General features: G+C 35.5%; 2 protein-coding genes across 4 annotated transcripts in view; one reads left to right on the top strand and one right to left on the bottom strand.

Moving 5' to 3' along the window:
- LOC113066976 (neural Wiskott-Aldrich syndrome protein-like) overlaps positions 1–9,512 on the bottom strand; it is a 23,758-nt gene extending 14,246 nt beyond the window's left edge. The window contains exons 1-4 of one of the 2 annotated variants that reach the window (XM_026239142.1): positions 8,918–9,512; positions 2,145–2,279; positions 1,973–2,059; positions 1,209–1,305 (exon numbers count right to left, since the gene is read on the bottom strand). In XM_026239142.1, the coding sequence (XP_026094927.1) occupies positions 1,209–1,305; positions 1,973–2,059; positions 2,145–2,279; positions 8,918–9,022 (424 nt within the window). In that variant the 5' untranslated portion in view covers positions 9,023–9,512. The remainder of the gene's footprint in view (positions 1–1,208; positions 1,306–1,972; positions 2,060–2,144; positions 2,280–8,917) is intronic. The other variant, XM_026239141.1, reaches the window with a different exon arrangement.
- Positions 9,513–13,525: 4,013 nt separating this feature from the next.
- Positions 13,526–25,326, top strand: LOC113066978 (uncharacterized). Of its 2 annotated transcripts, none has more exons than XM_026239146.1 (20): positions 13,526–13,821; positions 14,200–14,328; positions 14,487–14,609; positions 14,800–14,952; positions 15,125–15,304; positions 15,387–15,552; positions 16,644–16,760; positions 16,924–17,109; positions 17,202–17,339; positions 18,641–18,772; positions 18,893–19,291; positions 20,586–20,726; positions 20,890–21,030; positions 21,476–21,688; positions 21,822–21,959; positions 22,108–22,320; positions 22,405–22,548; positions 23,306–23,608; positions 23,697–23,834; positions 24,517–25,326. In XM_026239146.1, the coding sequence occupies exons 1-20, from the start codon at positions 13,621–13,623 to the stop codon at positions 24,603–24,605; spliced, it is 3,444 nt and encodes a 1,147-aa protein (XP_026094931.1). In that variant the 5' UTR covers positions 13,526–13,620; the 3' UTR covers positions 24,606–25,326. The 2 variants fall into 2 exon arrangements, with proteins under 2 accessions (XP_026094931.1, XP_026094932.1); XM_026239147.1 differs by having other exon boundaries at positions 20,893–21,030.
- Positions 25,327–26,888: the final 1,562 nt, after the last annotated feature.

The raw sequence follows: 26,888 nt of genomic DNA on the forward strand, positions 1-26,888 counted from the left end.
GCAAATAACAGGTTAACAAGAAAATGCGAGCTTAATAAGTGTGCGTGTTGATGGAAAAGTTCACCCAAAAATTTAAAACTCATCCACATGTTATTACAAATCCATATGACTTGCTTTCTACTGTGGAACACAAAAGGAGATATTTTAAATAATGTGCTAGACACTCTTTTCCATGCAATTACAATGAATGATGACTGGAGCTTTCAAATAGTCAACGATTTGATGCTTCGATTCGAGGAGCCTGACTCGACTCCAAATCTCTCAGTCGAATATTCGCAGGTGTTATGATATAATTTTGGCTATATGGCGGTCCTCAATGTCTAATTTCACATAGAACTACTGGTTTTCACCCAAATAATTTAATATACAGCCCATTATAATTGCTGTCAATAAGAATATGAAAAGAAAGACGCTACAAATAAATATTTTAGCGTGCGTAAAAAAAAAAAAAGTCTAACCACCCCTATAGAAAAGTTAAACTTTTTATAATCTGTTACCGACAGAGAGAGGCATCTTGCCAGCATGGATTAAAAACATCATAAAAGTATGGAGATTATCTCTTCAGCGCGCATTGCGAGAAGGACAAACAACAATGCAGAATATTAATAACTATTACTGGGACTGTCTTACACATAACATTATAAAGATTGCACAGTTGTAAAAAAAATGCTGGGAACTCTCAAGGTTTCTCTGACGTTTAATGTTAACTATCTTTTAATTAAAACATAAAACATTATGTACCTCGTTTGAATCTGCGAGGCCTCCGTTACACATTTTCCCTTAGTTAAATACATTCGTAATGTATTTTGCTCCACCCCCAAATATGATTAGACTATCAGCAAGATTCGAAAATTACGATTCGGCTATGAAAATCCTTAGTCGGGGACATCCCTAATTTATAGCTATATCAGAATCAAAATAAGAATCAATTAAATTAAACAATATACAGCTGTGTGCAGAAAGAAAAAGCCAAACTCATTATGTACTATGGTTTGTAATGAGGATAAGTGAAAATTTATCATTCAAATTTTCGGGTGAACTATTATAAAAAAAAAAAGGAAAAAAAATAGATTTGGGACCGAAAAAGGAAGTCATATGGATTGGACTTGGAACAACATATGGGTGAGTAACTGAATAAAGGCCTAATTGTAATTTTTTGGTGAACTATTATCCCTTAGAAGGAAAGAAATAAGAACCAGCACATTTACCAGTTTTCCTCTGTCGTCTGTTGAGCAGTTCGTTGAGTGCACTCCGAAATCGTTTGGCTTCTTCTTCACTGGCAAAGTTGAGGCCCATCTGACAAGACTAAAGAGCAAAACACACCATATGATCAAAAAAAGCCAGATCACATCCTAACTAAGGGGTCGTTCACATATCGCGTCTTTTGCATGCTCAATTTTGTTATTTCCAAAGTAGGCGTGCGGTATGCGCGCTCATAATGGAAGCGGCGTGGTCGCAATACGAACAATATGCGATGCGCTCGTTTTTTCCGGGCGCGTCCGCACCGCATAGAGTTAAAAACTTTTCAGAATGCCGCAAGTGCACCGCGAGTCATGTGACAAGAACTAGCCAATCAGCTTCATCCTTTCCCGTAACAACACTGAAAGCTCAGCCAAGATTAATGAACAGCTGATCATAGCTGTATATGGATTGCCATTTTAAAATAAATTTAGTAGCAGAGCTACTGCACGCGATTTTTAGAGCTGCAAATCCATTTTTCCTTTGCTGAAATTTCCGCGTCTTCATGGAAAGAGCAGGTCATGGTAGCTTAGCAACGGCCGACACCTCGGGAGCGCAACTGCCTTTTTACTTTTACTTTTTAGGTGCGATATGTGAACAGCCCCTAATGCTAAAAGCAGTTTTAGAAGAAAGAGACTACCCAAACTAAATTAAGTTTAGTTTCCTCTGTTTGCTTTCTTGCTAATGGTCAACAATGTGAAATACTGTATATAAAGAAAAAAAAAAAACTCACATCTCCGGCAAAGGAAATGAAGTAGGCTCTCGAACAACTGACTGTGAAATTATTGTAGAGCTCCTGCTCAAACTTTGCTTTTCCATCCTGAAAAAATGAGAAACAAGATATTTTACACAGCACATGCACTAACGGCTTATCTTTGCTGTTTATTTCATCTCAGAGAACTCACCTTGATATCAAAGACACGGATAAAATATGACCTCTGAGGGTTATCTTTGACCAAACAGGCCACACCACAGCACCTCTTGAACCAGGACGAGCCCCTGTCTGCCCCGTACACCTGGACCACCGCTGAGCACAAGGTCTGCAAAAAGACAAAAAAATAATCATCAACTTCATGAAACAAGCAAAATACACAATTATTGATCATCCTAAAATTAAGAGCAAGATTTAGATAATGGTTTTCAAAAAATAGTTCATTAAGGGAAAAGTTCACCTAAAAATGTAAATATTTTGCTGAAAATGTACCTCAGCTCATTCAAGATTTAGGGGAGTTTGTTTCTTCATCGGATCAGATTTGTAGAGATGTAGCATTAAGTCAATTACTCACCAATGGAAGCCATTGCAGTGAATGGGTGCCACCAGAATGAGAGTCCAATCATTCATACATCACATACATCACAGTAATCCACAACTAATCCACACCACTCCAGTCCATAAAGTTAAAACACCTTGATGGATTGTTTTTTTTTCTGTGATGTTTTTATCAGCTGTTTAGACTCTCATTCTGACGGCACCCATTCACTGCAGAGGATCCACTGGAGAGAAAGTGATGTGATTCTGAATTTCTCCAAATCCGTTCACATAAAAACACTTTCAGTTTGGGTGAATCATTCCTTTGATAAATTTGATCTATCAAAGCATCCAAAAATATTTGAAACCCTTCAGAAAATACAGACTTTAGTATGAATAAAATATAAACAATTACTACTGCAAAAAATATATATATATACACACAAAAAAAATAAAAAACACTTTATAAATAATTCATAATTGTGAAATGTCAATTAATGGAAATTCTAAAGTTTTTCCAATCCTAAAACGTATTAAAATATATATATATATATATATTATAATAAAACAACAACTATCTTAGATACTGCCTTAAGTTATGTTCCTGTAGCTCAACTGGTAGAGCAAGCGCAGGGTTGGGGGTTCGATTCCCCGGGAACACATGATAGGTATAAACTGATAGCCTGAATGCACTGTAAGTCACTTTGGATAAAAGCATCTGCTAAATGCATAAATTTAAATTTAAGTTCAAATTAAAAAGGCAATGCACCAACACTGACATGTTTATCCTCTTATAAACCTTTCAATTTCAGGGATGTATTTTGGACAGAACTGCATATTAATATCTAGGACAAACTGTAAACATCGAAGAATGCATAGAAATTGTTGTATGAATTCTTCTTGATGTTGTTTGCTGCACACTAGCCTCTGCAGATATCAAATACTGCAGTGATTTAAAGTACTTGGAGACACACTTGATGGGGCATTTTATTCTCTCTCCACAGGGACTCTTAATCGAAGAGTGTCTGCGTTTTCCGCACATGACCCAAAGCAGCTTTTCGAACACTTTTTCAGGACACGGGTTACCGAAAGGAAAAATAGGCCAGTGTCTTGGCAATACTGTCATAGGGAGGACAGCCAAGATCTCACAGAAGATGAAATATTTTCCATGGACAAGTAACACAGGCATTCACACACATGCAGGCGTATGCTGAGCAATTACAGGAGACCAAAGAAACCTTGTCCTGTGCTTTAACACTCATTAGACAGAAACATTTCTGATGAAAACATTCAAGCCATTGAACAAAGATTTGAATGAAGTCTCTAATCAATACAGACCTCGCAATAACGCATCAATAACTTAAGAAACCGTCCGTCAGCAGGACTGCAACAGCCCTGAATAATTGAACAAATAAACCAACGGCTTAAACAAATATAAAAAATATTCTGAATTTAAAGTTTGCATTAGAAAAATGTATCATGTAATTTGTAATTCAATAAAAAAATTTAAATTAAAGGAATTCAATAAACAATTCAGTAGTTTAATTGGTTTCATAAATGAAAGAATTCTCTAATCAGATTAAAATAAATTATTCAGAGTTTAAGAGATTATAAAGTCAAAATTTTATAAAAGAATTATAAACTTTGAATTCCTTTTAACAACTGAATTAAATTAGACTATTAGCAATCTGATTAACAGAAATAAGCAGATTATCTCATTAATAAAAGTAACTGGATTAATCAGTTGAATAAATATGTTTCTCGAAAGAATTCTAATTAAATGCTTGAAATTTTTAATAAAATCAATTAACCAATAACCAATTGAATACATACGTTTCGTAAAAGTAATTTGATTTATTGACTGGAATTAAAGAATAAACAAATAAATAATTGATAATCACTTGAAGAAATAAGGTTCTTAAAACTAAGTAATCGAATTGAAGAAATACTTTACTGATTAATAAATTATAGAAAGTCTAAATTTATCAAACATTTCTTAAACTTTGACTTTTAATCAATTACCTACTGATTATTTCTCCAATAAATCAATGAAAAAATAACCTGACTATCTAAAGAAACACTAGACATTTATCAATTAAGTCTATTCAAGTGTTGAACATGTTTTGAACTTCGACGACTCGAAATAATAAACCAGTATTCTTTGGATTCATTCATCTTAAAAAGGTAATAAAAACATCTACACTTAACAACAGAGAGAGAGGCAAGGGAAAAGAGAATGCTGGGTAACTACTCCACTCATTGGGAACCTGCCACGTCAGTAATAGAAGCATCAATGAAGACTTCCCTTCATTTCTTGTGATGAAAAACTGCTTCCTCGTGCTCTAGACTGCACATTCAGCATTTGAAGACGAACACTTGTTTTGTCTTGGTGGGCCGAGTGATTCAAGGACATCACTAAACCTTCAACTACTGCATCCAGAGTTCAGCAAGTTCAAGAAAGAGTCGGGTTTCCGTATGACATAAACAACACACACTCATTGGATTCAAAGCAGCCAAACACACTCATGCTGATATGTAAATCAATACGTTTGATCGATCAGCTAGGTTTAAATCGCACTCAACAAATACTGAAAACAACATCCAAAAGAGGTAACTGATGGACATTTGCCAAGCTTTTCCTAGTTAACTGCATCCGTGCGGCATTCCTGTCTGCTTAAGACATTGCCAAGAACATAAAGACGCATTAAAGACATACATCTCCCCCACTTTCATAAGGATCATGACTTGATGTCAGACTTTGGTTCGGTTTGCTTGGAAACCTGATTCTGGATCAGCACTGGCTCAGCAGCTCTATTCATTAAAGCTCAAATCTCCATGGATAGGAGGCAGATCAGTTCACTTCCTGTCCTCAAAGACTGCTGATCACGCACAACCCACCCTCACTATTGTGTGATTTGGACTCGGTCCACGCTCGGCCTTCAGTTTTCGGTGCCGGTTCGGGACACAGTGATGAATGAACCCATGACTGCTGGAGCTTGGCCCCAAAGAACGCGTCTCATATTTAGTCATTCCCAGTGAAAGCCCACTTTATGGTCCGGCTCTTGGCTGCCGTTACTGGACTGACACTGCTCGCATCCATGTTGATTCCACCTAGACATGGATGAGCAACTTAAGTAGCTCTGATGGGAAACAATACCATTTTTGTGAATCAGATTTCATATGAAATGCATAACACAGAAACTAGTTGTTGTGTTGTTTTGCCAATCTTAATCCTTCCCTTAACCATTTCTAAAATTTTAATGCAACTTGACAATCACAATCAAATCAAACCAATGACAATCAAAGTATATTACAATCAAAAAATCTTGTTGATGCATCAGAAATCTATTAGGAACCAAAAACATGATGCATTTAAATTGTAACTCGTCACCTGATTGTGCAGCAACAGGAATTTTGGAAAAATAAGGAAACATTTCTAACAAGTACTTCCTTTTAAGGCAAGAGACAGGACGTTTCTAGCAAGGAAAACTGTAAAAAAAATTTACTCGAAACATACAGTTAGGGCTGAAACGATTCCTCGAGTAACTCGAGTAACTTGATTACAAAAAATGATTGAGGCACATTCCTCTGCCTCGAAGCCGCTTTTAGTTTATTTAAAATTTCACGTCAGGTTCTTTCGCAATGAAATCATCTTATGTGACAACGCGTTTACGTCACCCACAAAGTGGAAGGAGACACAAGCGCTAATCGCATACTGCAAGGAGTCAGCAGTGTTTTGATTTGAGGGAGCGGGCAAACGTAAAGAGAACGTCGTGGCGTGTGTCCATTGCAAGATCTGGCATACCACAACTAGGGCCCTATGATTTCCGTGATGCAGAAAACATGGAGGGAATTGCGGAATCCAGTCATATAAATGGAATTTACAGTTTAACATGGGATGGCATGGAATTGGCCAAATTTTGAATGAATTAATCAAAAATAGGTCATTGCACTTACATCAAATTACGATATGGACTACTATCTGTAAATATTAAGCCGCGTCAGGCACGATTCTGGTGTGTAAAGACACAGAAAACGCGAAGCAGCCTCCACGCAGCAGAAACGGCCATGCTCGCGCCACGCAGCCAGTGTGCACCGGCACACACTGAAGCACACGTGACGCTCGCGGTAATTTCAGCGTCTGCTGTCTCACTAAATAAGGACTTGAACACATGAACAACATCTCCAGAACTGCTCTGACAGTCACTTCATGAGCATTTGACCGTTTGATTTGAGTAAAACTAGCACATCACATACACAGAACTGTAAAGGTACGTCTATCCATCCAAATAAAAGTCTGGTGTCCTGACATCGTATCCTACCCGTCAGATTTTCCTACCCGGGTTTACTGCGCATGCGCACATCAATATCGCGTCAATATGATTAAGCAAAAACAAATTTTATCAGATTACTTGATTAATCGATGGTATTTTTGGTAGAATACTCGATTACTAAAATATTTGATAGCTACAGCCCTACATACAGTGGCCCCAAAATGAATTTGGACATTTTTATTTAATTATTTGGAAATCTGTTTTAACTCATTTAAAAAAAGTTGAATCTATAAAAGCTTTCGTTAGATTGTTTTAAACTAACTGGTGTTAAGGTGTTTTCTAGGTTCAAGTTTACAAAGGTGACCTAGCAGAGATGCAGTTCATCACATTAACTATGAACATTTTCCACTAAAATTTGATAACTAAAACATACATGAGAGTGGCGTACTCAAAATGCCACTCTCTCGTGAACAAGCGTACGACAGTTAGCTGAAGCAAGAGATTACGGTATATAACGTTTTAAATATGGATATTTTTCTTACACAGATGCATCACTTTGCTTCAAGAGGCCTTTATTAACTCCCCGGAGCAGCGTGGGACAATTTTTATTATGGATTTATGCACTTTATTGGACTTCAAAATCTCAACAGCCATTCACTACCATTATAAAGCTTGGAAGAGCCAGGACATTTTTTAATGTAACTCTGATTGTATTGGTCTGAAAGAAGAAAGTCATATACAACTAGGATAACTTCAGAGTGAGTAAATCATGGGGTAATTGTCATTTTTTGGGTGAACTATCCCTTTAAGTTGATTAATGTATATACTGTTTTATCACTCCTAAAACTTCTCTCTGAAAAATGTTGTGATCCAAAAGTGTATTAAACTTGTGTATTAAACAAAAGTGTATTAAATAACTTCATAAATGTCATTTGGATTTATATTTTGTATATAAAGACATATTATAACTATGGAATACCAAGTAGGACAGACTTGAAAAGAGCAAATGTATTCAGTTCTGACAATTAAAAAAAAATTAGACAATGTAATCATGGATGTAGGTGTTGTTTTAATTTAGCAGGGACAACTAACTGAAAGTTTCCTTTCAATGCAAATTTGGTGCTTCCAGAAATGAAAAATAAAATAAAATAAATCGTATTAACACTTTGAGAAGAAATGGACAGTTACTTGAGATTGAACACAGACAACAGAGTCTTGCTATATTTTGTACCAAATAAATGAAGTGACAGATAGAATAACAGATAGAAAGACATGCAGATAGACATTGATAGCTTCACAGATAGCTAGAAGGATAGATGTACATAGATAGATAGTTTACTGACACATTTGATGGAGACATTAGCTGTGACTCAAAGACTAAGACTATAGTGAGCTGCCTACATAGACAGCATATTTAGTCATCATCTGCACGTGCATCATTTGGCTGACTCAGAATACACTTATGATGCTGTCTTCGTAGGCAGCTTCACTAGGTTTTGACGACCCAGCTTTTACTCGAGGCCTATTGCCATTTTCTCTGAAATCACATGGAATATATAACTACCAACTCACAATCATACGAATAGCTTATACTACAACGTCTAACTTCAATAACAGAAGTATATTTTGCTTTGACAGTGAGGAGGATGTTCCCAGTGCGTCCTGATGCGCATCACAAACGCGTTAAAACACAACTGTCCTTGTGAAGTTATCGGCGTTCGTTTGCATCGCATCGCTGGATATCAGAAAAGCAGGGTGGTTTGCATGTGAACCTGCGGTTAGAGGACTACAGACTAGGGGTGCTCCGATCACGATCGGCCGATCGTTGTGCGCATCTCGTCAGTAAAGCCGGTTATTTAATCAGTGGTTAATTCCATCAGGTGCGTGATTTCACATAGAGCACCTGTTACTACACAGAGCCGTTGTTAACTGAGAAGATGCGCAAATCACGTTAATTTTCAGCGTTTATTGGCGCATCTTCTCAGTTAACAACGGCTCGGTGTAGTAACAGCTGCTCCATGTGAAATCACGCACCTGATGGAATTAACGGCTGATTAGAAAACCGGCTTTACTGACGAGATGCGCATTAACGATCGGCCGATCGTGATCGGAGCACCCCTACTACAGACCTGCCGTGAGAGTAAACATAACTTACGATGCATTTCCTGCCCAGGTAGTTGAACAGACACTCGTTCTCATGCGGGGTCAGAAGCAGAGAGCCCACGTTACCCACCCTCCTCTGGGCCGGGTGGCCGCTCATGTTGAAGGACGAGGCGGATGAACTTGAGCGTTTGTCTCGTTTTAGATTATTTTATGTGCAATCACAGATCAACATGGCCTGCGATCCGTTCATCCCGTAAGGAACTCCGCATACATGTAGAGCCGATGTAGTGTTGTCCTCAATGCGCGGGCGATGCAGGTGCGACTCGTTAACTCCTGTTGCTTATTTATTCTTTAACTCGTTCACTTTTGACAGACTGCATAATATAAACTTTCATTCCGAACTCCTAAAGCAATAACGATCCTTCAATCCAACATGGCAGCGGGGCGGTAGAGTTCAAAGCGCAGTTTGGGAAAGGGTAGAATGAAATTCGGTGGGGCCAGCGGTTAGCTTTTCTGTACAAACCCATGTGTTGTTATTTAGCTATAAATTCCTACATTTGGAATAAAAAATACTCTGTTGTTTTGTCTGAACACGAGTGTATGCGAATTAAAACAGTGATCCATTATCACTAAACCCCTCTAGTTTATCGGGATGGTCTATCCCTGTTTTCCCGTGCCTCCTGCAGAATGCAGACGGGATGCGCACGGGATGGGCGGGGCCTCTGAGGCAGAGGGTGGAGCACAGCACCGTCATTGATAGAAGAGATTACAGTATTTTGACGCTCTGTTTTAAAGATAAGATAACTATGCTACTGTTTCATAAAGCGGATCATTTCTAATCAGGCTTCTGAATGGTAAATATACAGCCTAAAATCCATAATATAGTATTAGGTATGACGAGATAGAAACACCTGTTCATTGTATTACTACGCAGCTGTATAGCTGTTACATAGCAACATTTTATAAGGAACTATATTTTTTAGTGGAAGGATAACACTTATAATTTTGTAATTATATATATTATATTTTTTTATTTACTTTTTATAATATGTTAATTGCAAGTGATACTGATTTTATATTACAATTCATTCTAAAATTATTTATTAGGAAAATTCGACGATTAAAAAAAAAAAACAAAAAAAAAAAACAAATATATATATATATATATATTACATAATAATAGAAAGGTATTAGAATATGAAAATAATATAAAAACTATGGTCATCAGATTTTAATACCATAAAAACAAACTTATAGTTTGTTGAATTTATGCACACACTTCTATCTCATTTCAATACTGATTATATATTTGATATAGTGATCTGATTTTGATTTGATACGCTTTGATATACTACACACACACACACACACACACACACACACACACACACACACACACACACACACACACACACACACATCTAAATATAAGTGTGTTATATATGAAGAGTTCAGATGCAAAAGCCTATAAGTGCCATCTGAAATTTTCATTTAAAATTAGGATTTTTATCAAGCTCCTATGCTTTGGTTGAGTCATTTTACTTTAATGACAATGTGCAGGTCCTTTTCCAGGCTATTGAAGTGAAATAACTGAACATAAATATAGGAGCCTGATAAAAATCCTAATTGTAGATGCAAATTTCAGATGACATTTAGAGGCTTTTGCATCTGAACTCTTCACATATATATATATTTATACATATATATATATATATATATATATATATATATATATATATATATATATATATATATATATATATACATATATTTATACATATTAGTGCTGTTAAAATTAGCGCGTTAACGCATTCGATTAATTTGAAATATTTAACGCGTTAAAAAAAAATAACGCAATTAACGCGGTTGCAGTTTTTTTTTTTTTTTCCAGTTGTGGCCTATGTGTGTTCAACGTGCAAAGAAATATGGATAAGACCAAGGAAGGACTTTTAGACGGAAAGTTTCAGTATAAAACTCTGCCGGATTACTCTTCAGTCTGCCACAAGAAACAGCAACATTAAAATCATGAACTCAAATGTCATTGTTTAAAAAAAAAAAAAAAAAAACAATGACTGTAACAGTGCGTAAATCAGACCTTTCTATAACGCTAACGTTAATAAGCTTAAATGAAAATAACGAAATAATTGTGTAGCGGAGTATTTTTTGTACACAGTGCCGCGAACTGTCAATCACTCCTGTGCGCGTGCATCACTGTCCTCCTCAGCTGCAGCAACTTGCGCTCTCTCTCTTCATCAAGCTTTAAAACAAAAAAGGGACAAAAAGATCATATTGTCTTTGTGCATAGGCTATAGATTAATTAGATAAATGAATATCTAAATTTGTGCCTTGCCGTCTATGGTATTTTTTTAGAACTTAGAAAAAAGATGCTGCAGCCAATGAACAGCCAGCGGGGGCTGCAGGACGACTCAACCTCCGCAGACAGTTTTTAATGTTTATCAGACAATAAATACTCAAGATTTTGCTTTAGTATAACTCACAACGAGTTTCACACACCTTCTCCGGCCACGTTGAGTTGTTGACACTTAACAGTGGGAAAAGCGACACATGCGCTATTCACTTGTATAACTTAAGGGTGAATGGGTAATGTAGTTTCTGCTCTGGGTGGGATGAATTAGGAAGCTTGCATTGTGAAGGGCGCTCTGAAAATCGGCAGTGCAGGTAAACGATTAAAACCTCTATTAAAACAGATGTCCAAATGAGCGTACCGGTACGCTACAAGCACGTTCTGGGCGCACGGAGAGGTGGCGGTACGCAAGAGCTATATTTGGAAGTGGCAGTACTGAGTATGGGTGCATACTGGCCCACTTAAAGCACTGGCAATGACTATACTTTGGAATTTTTTTTGCAGTCCACTTAGAATTCAACATGGAAATCATTTTTGTTTTTTATTGGCATTGATTGTTTTGAAATTCAAATGGTACTTACATGCCTGTGTTTTTATTTCTGTAATAAATATGGCTTTCAAGCCAACAGTTAATTTGGAGGATATTGATGGTTTATTGCAGGTATGTTGTTTACATGAGAAAATCTGTGTTACAAGTTAAACAAAAATTCCAATAAACAATCATATTTTGAATTTAAATAGTTTCTTTGTCTTGAGTTTACATTAATTATTTACATTTTACATTTACATATCCAAAAAGTTTCAGTCTTTTAATTGCGATTAATCGCGATTAATCGCGATTAATTTTAAAAAATTGTGCGATTAATTAGTTAATTTTTTTTAATCGATTGACAGCACTAATACATATATATATATATATGATATATATATAGTATTTGTGTGTGTGTGTGCGAGTGCGTGCAATAATGAATTTTAGTTTAATGCATTTTTTGATTATTTGTTTGAAAAATTGGTTCCAAAAAATATATGTAAAACAAAATATATATATATTTTTTAACAACAACAGAATTATCTATCTGTTCTAGTGTGGGATGTTTTCGTATTCTTTCGTATTTTTTGACCATTTTTATAAATAAATAAACCCCAGCAACAGATCCTGGAAGTAGACCCATCCTTTTAATATACTTTTATTTTTAATGCCTGATTAACAATTGTCCAGTATTATGTAACAGCATCAGGGACAAGAGTCCACCTTGTTCTTCCCTACCGATAAAAAAAAAAAAAAGAAGAACGAAGAGGCAAAAAAGAGCCAGATGGAGGATCTTGTTTGAAAGCGGAGCCCTGCCAGGGGACACCTGGCCTCCTGTTAAACTCTGCTACTGCATGTTCAACACAAACTGAGACAAGATGAGAACTTTAGACATATACTCTCTTAGACTATTCATGCTTGAATTGTCCTTAAATAAAACCGTTAAGTTTTTTTTCTTGTGTAAAATAAATATACATACACATATAAATGTGGGTTTGTTTGTATATAGATTTGTGTGTATGTATGTATATATATATATATATATATATATATATATATATATATATATATATATATATATATATATATATATATATATATTTATATATATATATATATATATATGTGTGTGTGTGTGTGTGTGTGTGTGTGTGCGTGCGCGCGCTAGATGGCGATATTGACTAACAGCTCTTTTATGTTTATCTATTTATGAACTGTTGTTCCTTTTTTTTTAATTATATTTTACCTTAAATTTTTGCGAGTGATATTTACCTTGATTTTTTGTTTATTCAAATATCATGGGTCATGTTTCATTTGCGGTCTCTTCACACAACTGTAACTTTTGAATGAAGGCATGAATAAATAAATTAATTAATTAATGGTTCTTATTTGTTCCACTCTCTGTAGATAATAATAAACCTAACAATGAGTATTCCTATTGAATATATTTAGATTTTAAGATAAACTCTGCATCTGGGACGATATATTTTTAAAGCAGCAGACATAAATAATGGAGAAATATTTCGTTTTAATCGTTTAATAGATCGTTTTAATTTGACATTTATATATACTAATATTAGTATAATATATTTAATTAGTATAATATATATATAATATATTTATAATACTAATATTAAGGAGATTCTATATTTCTTTATTATCCACGGTTTTCACGGTACTGAATAATACCAACAAAGACGTTGTTATTATTCCCTTTTGCTTTATCAATGCGCGATGTTAATTTTTCGATTATCTGGCAACTCCAGGAGTCAGCTGACCTGCTGATGACAGTAGAGTCACATCGCAGCGCAGCGCTACTGTAACAAAGAGTCATCGATCCCTGCGGCTTTACATAGACACCATGAGCAGCACACAGTCTTACAATCGCTTCAGTGATGAAAACTACAAAAACTGGCTCAAAACAACGGAGAGTCTTTACATACTGAGGAAACGCATTCAGGACTTCATCGAAAAGGAAACCGAAACTTATCACAACTCTCTTCGAAACAAACCTCATCTCCATAGTCAGACCTGTACGAAAGAGTGCAAACTTGCGAATAAGGTAAATTTGGGTAAATAAGGTAAATTAGCTAAAAATGTAAAGTCAAAGTACACAGTGGGAACAGCCTTCATCAGAAACCACGTTTTAAATGAACCCAATGTAATAGGCTACTGTATAAAATATATACATTTAGACAACATCTGTTTGCCATACAGATCAGAATGCATTTATGCTACATTTCTACATAGGCCTACTAAATGCTATTATTCCTTCTTAACACAATACATTTATAATGACAGTAATGTCATTGCCACATTAAATAAAGAGTACCAACATAAATGGAAATAATGCAGTACACCATAAGACTGTCAGTTAAGATCAAAGTTTCTGGGAGTGTCTGTACATGTCTCTCAAACTGTGCTTCGCTTCTTCCCGCAGCCTGTCTGCCAGTCGTGTGAACACTGGAAGAAAGAAATCATTGCCAATCATAATGGGAAGGGTAACATTATGCACTGGGAGAACTGCCAACCTCGTCTATGGCCAACAGATAAGTGGGAAGTTGCCAAAGTAAGTTGCCGTCATAATTCATAACTATTGCATTAATAGAGTGTTGCCTCTGAAAATTGTTTTGTTTATATTTAGATATGTCAGCAATTAAAAAAAAAACCATGTGCATTACATTTTTAACATTAATGACTGCACGCTTCACATATTTCTTATGACAGGCACATATGCCAGGTGGGCACAAACAACATCACAATTTTGACCAGTTTGATATTGCTGCCATCCTGAACTTAATGTCTTCCTGTAAACATTTCAAGAACATCCCAGGGAAATCTGTGGTTGAGGTAAGTATTCTGAAAAGAAAATATCCACTTTTTGCCTTCAAATTCTCTCTTTTTTTCATTCAGAACCTCTATGTTTGTAAAAATCTCTTGCTTTAGTATGTAACAACCGTATTGGTATGGATAGTCAAATACTGTAGCTCTCATGTTGAGCCAGATAACACATTTTACTCTTTTCTTTTCAACAATTCAGGTAATAACTGTACGGAACAAAATGATGCATTCGCCTGACTTCAAAGTGAGTAATGAGGACATGAAAAAGCATCACAAAACGGTGCTGCAGTTGGCCGAGACGCTCCAACCTCATATCCCAGAAATGAAAGACCTGGAAAAGAAGATAACACAGGTGAATAGAAAATTATTATTATTATTAATGGAAAGACCTTGGTTATTATGGAAGTTTTTTTTATTATTATTATTATTAATAACAATTAGGGTAATGTTGCCCTTCAATATAATTGCATTATTTATAATTTAATTCAGTACTTAACGGGAAAGTTTTTCGATTTTCTGTATAGTTTCATAACACCTTGGACAAGAATTTCAACCAAGCCCCGTGTGAGGTCGATGGCCAGCTGGAGGATCTGCAGACCATGAAAGAACGGCAGATAGTTCTGGACCGTGAGCAGCAAGCCATTAAAGACAGGATTGAAGACTTTTTCTCACGCTTTGAGGGGAACCAAGATGAAAATGTCAAAGTACAGTAGATCAACATTAAACAGTTAAGTAGGTAAGTGTGAACTGCTTCACATTTGTTCTTAAACATGACTTTATGTTTAGGACATGAAGAGTCTCATGGACTTCCTGGACCAAAACAAAGACCTCCTGGAGAACCTGGGTCCTGAAATCCAAAAACTTAAAGAGATGAAGGAAAAATTAGATAAACATGAGGAGCAGATCGACGAACTGAAAGGCAGAATGGACGAACTGGAGAAAGTCACACATGGTATGAAGAACTGAGAGCTGAGAAGAATACGATACCGTTCGTTTTTATGTTTGATTTAAAAGTGAACTCATAGAGAAAGTTTAGTGACACATAATATCCCATTAAAAAATTACAAACTGAAAAACGTTGAGATTATGATTAAGAGGAGCCTGATCCATTGTGAGAAAGAAACACGTTATTATACACTTAAAAGCAGTTATATAAAACAGCAATATACTTTAAAAGAATATACTTACTGTAAGTGTGAACTGAATAATGTTTTCAGATGTGTGAAAATTTAAGTTAAATTATATTAAATGCAATTAGGGCTGGGCGATATATCTAACGATATGATCATGCGCATATAGTCAGTAAATCTGGTTCCATTATTGCATAGCTTGTCAGTGATCTATGGCTCTGTCTATTAAATGCCGCTCCATTTGAAAGCAGGTGATGGTGATTTAGCAGTAATCACAGAACCAGATTTACTGGCTAGATGCGCGTGATCATATCGTTAGATATATCGCCCAGCCCTAAATGCAATTAGAATTGAACTTATTTGCCATATATTTAAATACATTTGTAATTACACATGAATAATAATGAAGTTGCAATGTTGTAATGTGCTCAAATAAGTCACTGAATGAAAACATAATGAATTAACAATATACTTTAAAGCAAACCTTATTAAATTTTGACAGAAAGCAGTTTTGCAGTTGTGAAACAATCATGAAAGTGTACCGTCTTTAAAGGCATGGATCACCCAAAATGAAAACTCTGTCATTAATTACCTACCCTCATGTCGTTCCAGACCCATAAGACCTTTGTTCATCTGCAGAACACATATTAAGATATTTTTGGATTAAATCCGAGAGCTTTCTGTCCCAGCATAGACAGCAACGTAAATACCTCATTCTTTGCCTCGAAAGGTGAACTAAACTTTTGGGTGAACTAAACTTTAAAGTACACTTAAGTAGCCTCTTCTCATGTTTTTAACACAGAACAAATTATTAAGAAAAAGGACACAAGTTTAACCCAACTTGAGCCATTTTGAGTTTGCAAGAGTCCATCTGGATTCAGATTTGGTCTCATTTGTGTTTCTCCATCCACAGATCCAGTTATTCCTGGCAACCTGCTTAGATACAAGAATCATCTTTATGAATATTGTCAGGCAAATAAATGGCCACATAATAAATTTCCGGAATTTACAGAGGACCAAGAATCCCAGGGTAACAAATTCATCATCCATCCAATTAATGTTAATTGCATGATAGTTGTTTAGAAACAAATAAAACATTTTTTTTTAGACATACAGGAAAAGTGGATGCAATTCTAGAAGGGTTTAGGTTAGATTCAACAGTTAATCATATGAAGTTCACATCCTCTGTACAGGTTACAGAGGTAAAGTGACAGTGAATGGGCAAAGTTTCATTGGGAGAAAAGTATTTAACGACAAAAAGGCTGCACATCAGGAGGTCGCATACATTGCCCTCGAGCAGCTTAAATTACAGGAAGAAAGCACAGATGTACCACCAAGCTCAGTCATACAGCCTGATGCCTCCTCTTCATCTTCCTCAGGTCAAATATAACAAAAAAATTGTAGAATTGAACTATTGCACACTGAGATCAATGTATGATAAAGTAGTTCATTTTATATTTTGACCCTTCAGGAATCACTTTCTTTGGTAAAGTGACTGTGGATCTCAACCGAGAAGTCGAGTCTGATACATGCTCTTCAAAGGAAGAAGCGACTGAAGCAGCTTATAAGGTTTTATGGGAAAGTTTTCGCATCAGTGCCCCAGTTGAAGGTAAAGTACAAATCAAAGAGGTAATGGAAAGCCAAACAATGTCAGTTTGCATCTAAGTGTTTCATCAGTTTTAAGCCTTAAAATAATATTTAGTTTAAATCTTTATGAATAAGAGCTTTATGTATGCATTTATGTATTACAGTGAAATACATACAAATATGTTTGCATTTATTGTTGTTGGAAATAAAGACATTTCAGGTTTGTGCAATGAATGTGCAGTTTTAACTCTTTAATTGGCAAGAATTGCCTCAAATACAAAACCGATTCCAAAAACGTTAGCAAACTGTACAAAATGTGTATAAAAACAATGCAATGATGTGGAAGTTTCAAATTTCAATATTTTATTCACAATACAACATAGATGACACATCAAATGATTAAACTGAGAAAATGTATCATTTTAAGGGGAAAAAAAAGTTGATTTAAAATTTCATGGCATCAACACATCTCAAAAAAGTTGGGCCAAGGCCATGTTTACCACTGTGTGACATCCCCTCTTCTAGTATGGTTTTCTTGCCCTTAAAGCACAGAGATTGTTCCAGATTCTCTTTGGTTGATATTATTACTGTAGATGATGATAACTTCAAATTCTTTGCAATTTTTCTCTGAGAAGCTCCTTTCTGATATTGCTCCACTATTTTTCGCCACAGCATTGGGGGAATTGGTGATCCTCTGCCCTTCTTGACTTCTGAGAGACACTGCCACTCTGAGGCTCTTTTTTATACCCAATCATGTTGCCAGTTGACCTAATAAGTTGTAAATTGGTCCTCAGCTGTTCCTTATATGTACATTTAACTTTTCCGGCCTCTTATTGCTACCTGTCCCAACTTGCTCTCATGAAATCCAAAATGAGCCAATATTTGGCATGACATTTCAAAATGTTTTTTTTTTTTTTACATTTGATATGTTATCTATATTCTATTGTGAATAAAATATAAGTTTATGAGATTTGTAAATCATTCCATTACTTTTTTACTCACAATTTGTACAGTGTCCCTACTTTTTGGGAATCGGGTTTGTACATCTGAAAATGAGTTTATTGCCTTTCACAACACATAAAAGATATTTTCATCAATTAACATATTACTTCTATTTTCAATTTTACACTTTGTATGTCTCAGAGATAAATATTTAAGGTTAAAAGAGGTTTAAGGTTGACCCATTTTCACAATATTTTACCCAGTTTAAAACATCTCCAAAAAGTTGTTTGGACATATAGCCTCTGAAGTATTTAGGATTTTATGATGAAAATGATTTTTGGAATAGCTCCCTAAACCTGGTTTTCTTTCTCACTGCAACAGGTCAGTCATATAAGTCAGTGACGATGGAATATTTCAACACAAATGGCTTCCCAAAACCAGGGGAAGATTTTGATGACAACACAACCATCTGCAAGCTCAGACTTGTTGGGCCTTTCACTTTTTATGACAAAGGTAACTGCACTCTTGCTCTTAGTCAGTTGTTAAACATCATTTATCTTCTCTCACAAAACTTTTGTGCTGATTTCCGAGCTATTGTTCATTGACGTAGTTTGCATTTCTTACATTTCTTAGACGGCTCCACCAAGAAGAAACAGGCAGAGCATCAGGCAGCTAAAGTTGCTCTGCAGCATCTGTCAGGAATCCTCAACTATGCTCCAATATCAGACACTGAAAAGAACTGCAAAGGTTTTCTGAAAGAGCGTCTAGAGACGCTGGGTCTTAAAAATCCTGTATACGACACTGATAATAAAGCAGAGGCCAGTGAAGATCCCATTGTCATCAGCTCAGACCTTATAACTCCTACAGTATCCATCAGTAAGGAGGAAGTGAAAAGTCCTTCAGAGTCTGAAATCATCTCATCATTTCCCTCATGCCGAGAGTCAGTCCGTGTTCCTGTTCCTGTGCAGCCGGACCCTCCAGACTCCAGCTCTCCAGCCTCACAGAGGAAAACGCCCATGAGTGAATGTCCAGGTAACAGAGCATGTAGGAAGAAATTGCTATTGCAGTGCTATAAGAAACTGCTATTGCAGCGCCAATCTTATCTATTTTTTTTTATTGCCCAATTCATTTATTTGGATTTTGCATTCTGCCACAGAATGCAAAAATCACTTTTATAAGGTGTTTGGACACAGTTGTGTGGCTGCAGATTGTGTAAACAACCAGCCTATAATGGTAAAAATCCACTCTCTCATTGATTTAAAATCCCAATAATTCATAATCAGTCTCTCCACACCAGCAGTTCCAGGTTTCTCACTACTATGATGACATAGTCGGGGAAAGTCCCGCCCATTTGTGATGCTCTCTGCCTAATTAGTATAGACACAGCCTTGAGTGAGAAGCTGCGGTCTGCCATTACTGTTCTCTTGCTGTTAGATACAATGTCAGAGCCAAAGAGCCATTAAAAGTGTTGTGTGTTGCAATGCACCAACAAACACCAGTCTCCATAGACCGCTGAGGACATGGTTAATAAATTTCATTTTAAAAGAAAAAAAACAAAAACAGAAAAGTCCTATACATTTGTGCTAACATTTTACACCGGACTGCCTCACAAACTAGGATCAGTTCAGCGCTGGAGTTGTGCAAAGATCGATAGGAATGTGGTAGTTAAAAATTGCATTTGGAAGCAATGTGAGGTCAGTAACATGGTCACCATCAGTTAAACAGTAACACTGGTATGTCGGCGAGCATGAGCTCTTGAAGCTCCGCCAGGGTTGCCAGGTTTTCAAAACAAAAGCTGCCCAATTGCTACTCAAAACTATCCCAATCATGTTTTGAGGGGGATCCCCTGGTAAAAATTGCATTCTGGTGGGGTAAAATACATGTTTTGGTGGGATTCCCCCCCTTGTAAAATTTGCATTTTATGGGGCTAAATTTCACGTTATTGGGGTCGCTTAAACCTGCGGGAAAACTGCAAACTAGGCAACACTGAGCTCCGCACTTGTCTGAAAAGGGAGGCAGGAGCAGCATTTCATTTAAAGGGGACAAACACAAAAAAACAGCACGTTTTGGCTCATACCCTAAAAACAATTTCAACAAGCTATAAAAAATTATCTGTGGGGTATTTTGAGATGAAACTTAACTTACACTCTCTCAGATAACAATTTAAAATATTGTATCAAAGCATTCTATGGTTCCTTTAAATTACAAAGAGCCTGGAAAAAAAGAAAGATTGAAAAAGTAGTTTATCTACTGACAAAATAAACACTTTATCAAACATTTAATAAGCAAAGAAATGTGATTAAAATAAATATTTTTGATATTTCAGGAATCACTTTTTTTTTTGGTAAAGTGACTGTGGATCTCAATCAAGAAGTCGAGTCTGATAGATGCTCTTCAAAGGAGGAAGCGACTGAAGCAGCTTATAAGGTTTTGTCAGAACGTTTTCACATCTCTGCTCCAGCAGAAGGTAAAGTATGAAAAGTTTAGGTTCGATTTCAAAGATTTCATATTGAGTCATATGCCAGTATATTGACAAGTGTTTCACCTACACTCGACACCTAAAATACTGTTTTAGAATTTGTTAAAATGGTTATCAGACCAGCATAACCTGGTTTTAATTTTTGCTTCAGCAGGTCAGACATACAGGACAGGGATCATGGAATATTTCAACATACATGATTTACAAAAACCAGCAGAAGAGTTTTTGGAAGATGACAATACAACAGTCTGCAAGCTCAAACTCATCGGGCCTTTCACATTTTATGACAAAGGTAACTTCATTTCATTCATTTATTTAGCACTATTTGGGTGAATTTCTAGGGAATATTTCACCCCCATAACAAATAAAAAATGATATTATGCCCAAAAGAAATGCAGTCTGTTTTAAATCCAATTTAAGATCTTACTTTTCTTTATCACAAGAAAAAAAAAATATATAAAAAAAATAAACACCCCTAACTGGATGGAGCTCTCTATGGATTTTTTCCCCCTTTTCTTTTGCATTAGAATAATGGGAATTTTGAAGGAAATCTGGTTAACTGCCATGAAAATAATGCCCAAAAAATAAATAAAAAATCTTTATGCAAAATTTAACTTCCTTATATATATATTCATATATATAAAAGTCATATATATTCTTTTAATTTTGGGATGAAATATGACTCAGATTTCATTGTGGCATGCATCCATTTATGACCTTATGTTTTCATTTCTTAGACGGTTCCACCAAGAAGAAACAGGCAGAGCAACAGGCAGCTAAAGTTGCTCTGCAGCATCTGTCAGGAATCCTCAACTATGCTCCAATATCAGACACTGAGAAGAACTTCATAGGTTTTCTGAAAGAGCGTCTAGAAATGCTGGGTCTCAAAAATCCTATCTATGAAACAGTAGAGAATAAAGCAAAGGCCAGTGAAGAGCCTGTCACCAGCGGTATGAGCACAAAGCTTTCAAACTGTTAGTAATAAAGAAAAAAAAAGAAATAAAGAAAAATCATTGTATCTACTCTATTACATATCAAATTTTGCAAAGTAAGGTTTTCTTTTTGTCTGGACTATTTCTGTAGCATCTATCAATCAGGAAGCGGTAAAAGAGGATTTAGACCTGAAGCCTGAAAGCATCTCCACATCAGGCCAGGAAACAATCCTTGTTCCTGTTCCTTCAGTCTCCAGCTCTTCAGCCTCACAGAGGATTGATTGTCCAGGTAATGGAGCATGTAGGAAGGAAGATGATGTGCTGTTGCAGGGGACACCAGTAGGGGGTGCTAGTGGTATACTGTTAAAATAAAACAAGTTTAAGTTAGTTGTTGCAATGTTCTCTCATCTACTTGAAAATCTCTGTGTATTTCACAGAAATCGATGAGCTGGTGATTGTATATAATCTCAAGCCACCACACGTGAAAGTGCAGAACATGAGAAATGATCAGATTGTCAAATGTACCGTGACAGTCAACCTGGAAAAATTTACGTGTGCCAACAAACAAGGCTACGACACCAAGAAAGAAGCCACTCGAAAAGTCTACCTGTTATTCGGCTGCGCGGTGGGAATTCTGGATCCTAGCACAGGTATATATTTATGTCTTCATATATAAATATACCAATACAATTATGCTCTTAAACTAATGCTGATTTCTTTACGTCTAATTCAAGATGAAAAAACATGCAGTGCACTGGTGAAGCAGCACTTTTCACAGAGGTCTCTTATTCATCCTCAGGAAGATGTTGAAGGATCTGTAAAGCCATTTTATTGCTCACTTAAAAACATAACTTACGATGTGAAGTATTATGGAGAAGGTTAGTATGAGCGTCTGAAGAAATAAGAGTTAGCACAGAAACAAGTATAATTTGGGGGTCAATGATGATTAAGTGTGTCAAAAATAAAGAAAATCAAGAAAAAAATGTAAGAAGTGTACACTACCATTCTGAATAATTATGTATTTTATTTTATATTTGGAAAGAAATTAATACTTTTATTCAGCAAGGATGCATTTAAAATGTTACAATGTCTATTTCAGATAAATGCTGTTTGTTTGAACTTTCCATTAAAAATATATCACGATTTCCACAAAAATATTAAGCAGCACAAGTGTTTTCAAAATGGCTAAAAAAAATAAATGTTTCTTGAGTAGTAAATCAGTACATTACAATGATTTCTGAAGGATCATGTGATGCTGAAAATTCAATATACTGAAATAGAAAACAGTTTTAAATTCTAATATTTCACAATATTACTATGATTACTGTAAATTTGATCGAATAAATGTATCTTTATTGTCCAGAAGAGACCTCTTTCAATAACATGAACAATACTGTACCATTTAAATACCATTCTAATTGTACTTTAGGTTTTCTTTTTATCATAGTTCATAAATATCATTATGTTTTTGGTTGATATTTTAAAACATGAACCTTGACACACAGTCAAATTCATTTATTTTAATTGTACACCCCTTCTTAAAGCAATATATTCAGTTTTTAACTGGGAGCAGAAATGTAACAGAATACATGTAATATCTGTATGAATGTTCAAATATAATACGGTCTTTTTTAGGGTCCTCAGAAGGTGAGGCCAAGTTACGGGCTCTCCAGAACGCCTTACGTGGACTATCACCTCTCTTCGATTATGCTTCAGTACCTGGAGCTGATAGTCCTGAAGAGGTGCAGAATCAGCTGAGCTCCATGCTGAACGGGGCCGGACAGAAAGAGCCTGTCATTGACCTGAAGTCTGTGGAACAGGCCTCTATCCAGCTGTCTTTCTGCAACTATACGATGAAGTGCACATGCCAAAGCTCCAAGAAAGCAGCTCGAAATCATCTGAGTGAACGTATACTGGGTCTCCTGGGGGAAAAGACAGGTCAGAGCCACTGAAGACCAGACAGATTGGCTTTCTTAATGCACGTGATTTGAAATTTAATTATTCTATTCTGAACTTTTTACACCAGATAACAGTGCATCTGTTAGAAACTGTTTAGATGTGTGGTTCACAAAGCAGAATCTGCCTAAGCCAGTGTTTGAGGACACAGAAGAGGCGCTCGGAGCAAAGGCTACTTTCTCTGTTCAGTTAACCTGCTGCTGTCCAGGTGAGCTCATAAACACACTACATAATACATGTTCAATAAAGATTTAATGTTTTATATATAGATATATAATACATTGTAAATACAGTACTGTTCAAAAGTTTGGAGTCTGTGAGATTTTGTAATGCATCTGAAAAAAAAAAGTATTTTACACTCACCACGGCTGCATTTATTTGATCAAATACAGTTTATGGTTAAATAGAGTAAATCAGTAATAATGTGAAAAAATATTAAAATGTAAAAGAACTGTTTTCTATTTGAATATATTTAAAAATGTAATTTATTCCTGTGATGCAAAGCTGAATTTCCAGCATCAATACTGCGGTCTTCAGTGTCACATAATCCTTCAGAAATCAGTTTAATATGCTGATTTGCTGCTCATTTCTTTTTAATATCAACGTCGATAACAGTTGTGCTGCTAATATTTTTGTGGAAACCTCGATAGATTTTTAGGTTTCCTTGATGTACAGAAAGTTAAAAAGAAAAGCTTTTATTTTTATTAAATATCTTTGCTGTTACATTTGATCAATTGAATGCATCCATACTGAATAAATGTCTTTTATTTTTATAATTACTGACCCCACAGCTTTAGAATGGTAGTTAAAAATAGTTCATTATAAATGTTAAATTACATTTTATTAAAATTTATAATCATAGTAAACAGTTCTTCTTCTTTTATTTCTAGGCTGGGAAGACAGCTGGGAAACTGCAAAGTCGAAGCTGCTTCAAGAGCTCAAGCTCAGATTTCGATTTCTCAATGACAAAAACAATTGAAATGTATTTTAGCTATGCATGTCCAGTCACTTTCTGTAACTTGACTTGTCCTGGTGAAGATTTTCATACCTGGCTTGCAATTTGATCTAATTTAAGGTGGTGTTGTTTTTTTTTTAAAATACTGATATTTTTCTTAAATGTATATTTATTTTTACAAATTTTAGATTTCCTTGGAATTTAAATCAATGGCTATGGCACTGAATGAAACTAGATGCATTTTAAAGATTTTAAAGATTTATACCAAAGTTATACCAACTAAACCATTTTAACATCAGCAGAAAATGACAAATTGGAAAACCTGATGTTTCATTCATTTTCCAAAAGGCACTGATATTGAACTGACTGAAATTCAGATTCAGGGGTTTGCGGTCTTTGTTGGAAAACTATATGAAACTACTGAAAATTTGTATGTACTAACTGCATATGATTGAATAAGATGAGGTACGTTTTTAGATCTTAATCGGAAGACCGAGAGAAACTGAGTGGTGCAATATGAATTTTGAACACCAGCTTGTCTTGTTACATTTATTAATCTTTTTTGTTGATTGTGCAGTTTGAAACCTGTTTACAATGAACTACAAAAACTGTTTACAAAAAACTATACTTTATCAAATACAGTGAGGATAGAAAATGCATGAATTATTTAATAGTAATGCAATTCATTATTACTGTATTACAATTAATAATCTACCAATAAAATAAATTATTTTTAAAATCAGTATTTCATGTCCACATTTTCTTTGAAATGGTAAGCAGACAAGTAATAAGCAGGATAATGTACAGTCAGCCAGACATTATCATAAAATAACCCCCTTCATTTTGGAAAAAGGACAGTGTATGGTTAAATCTGTGAAATCTAGGGGCTGAATACTCTTATAAAAGATGTTTCAAATATGATAATTCACAATAAATACCAAAACCACAATGTTAGCATGAATGAGCTGGTGAATTATGGCCCATACAGTTTTAATTGTAATTAAATCCTGTGTTGGTTTTTTATTTTATTTTTTATTTTTTTACCACAACCTATGGAGAGAAAAAAAAGCACAATATTTTTGTCACAACAGTGAAGTGTGTTCAATGAACTGAGCACTAGATGTCAATGAAGTGCTACATATCAGTTTCCTATATCCTGTTGCCCTATCTGTGGTCAAGTCATTTGAAAGACTGGTGTTGGCTTATCTAAAGGACATTACTGGAACCCCTGCTGTCTGCTTATCAAGCAAATAGGTCTGTGGATCATGCAGTCAACATGGGACTGCACTTCATCTTGCAACATCTAGATAAAGCAGGGACTTATGAGATGATCCTGTTTGTGGACCATCATCCCAACATTCCTCCAGACCAAACTAGCCCAGCTCTCTGTTCCTAGCGCTGCCTGTCGATGGATCACCAGCTTTTTGATAGAGAGGCAACAGCTTGTGAGACTGAGGAAATTCATGTCAAACAGCCACAGCATCAGCACTGGCGCCCCCCAGGGATGTGTGCTCTATCCACTGCTCTTCTCCCTGTACACCAACACCTGCACCTCTAATGACTCCTCTGTCGAGCTCCTGAAGTTTGCAGACGATACTACAGTCATCGGCCTCATCCAGGACTGTTATGAGTCTGCATATAAAAGTGAGGTTGAGTAGCTGGCTGTCTGGTGCAGTCTTAACAACCTGGAGCTGAACACACTCAAAGAGCACAGAGCAGCACCAGGACAACCAGACACAAGAAAAGCTTCTTCCCCCAGGCAATCTGCTTCATGAGCAGTTAAATGTTCTCCCTTACTTTTCAATAAAATGATATGCAATACTACCTTCATTTATTTTATACTACACTATTCAACAATTCTATTCTATTCCATCTTTATACCACATACATGTCTCTTCACTGGAAGGAATGTGTTTTCACATACAAGGAATGTGTTTTTACCAGAACATATTCCTTGTATGTGCAAACATACTTGGCAACAAAGTTCTTTCTGATATGGATTATAGTTTTAAATTGTAATATTTATATTTTTTTAATATTTGAATGATCATTTATTTGTATTTTAGCAGTTTGCATTTTAGTTCAAGATTAATTTTTATTAACTTTTGTTCTTAAAAATTTAGAAAAAAAACTTGTTTTTTCATTTTTAGTAATTTTAGTACTTGAACTTAAAATTACTTGTTTTTAGTAATTTGGCAAGGCAACATTTCAATTGCAAGTTTAAAAAATGTATATATTTTATTGAATATTTTGATTTTATTTGATCTTTATTTTAATTAGCCTACTGCAAACCAGTTTTGTTGTTTC

This window comes from Carassius auratus, chromosome 50 (genome assembly GCF_003368295.1).
Source record: "Carassius auratus strain Wakin chromosome 50, ASM336829v1, whole genome shotgun sequence".
NCBI lineage: Eukaryota > Metazoa > Chordata > Actinopteri > Cypriniformes > Cyprinidae > Carassius > Carassius auratus.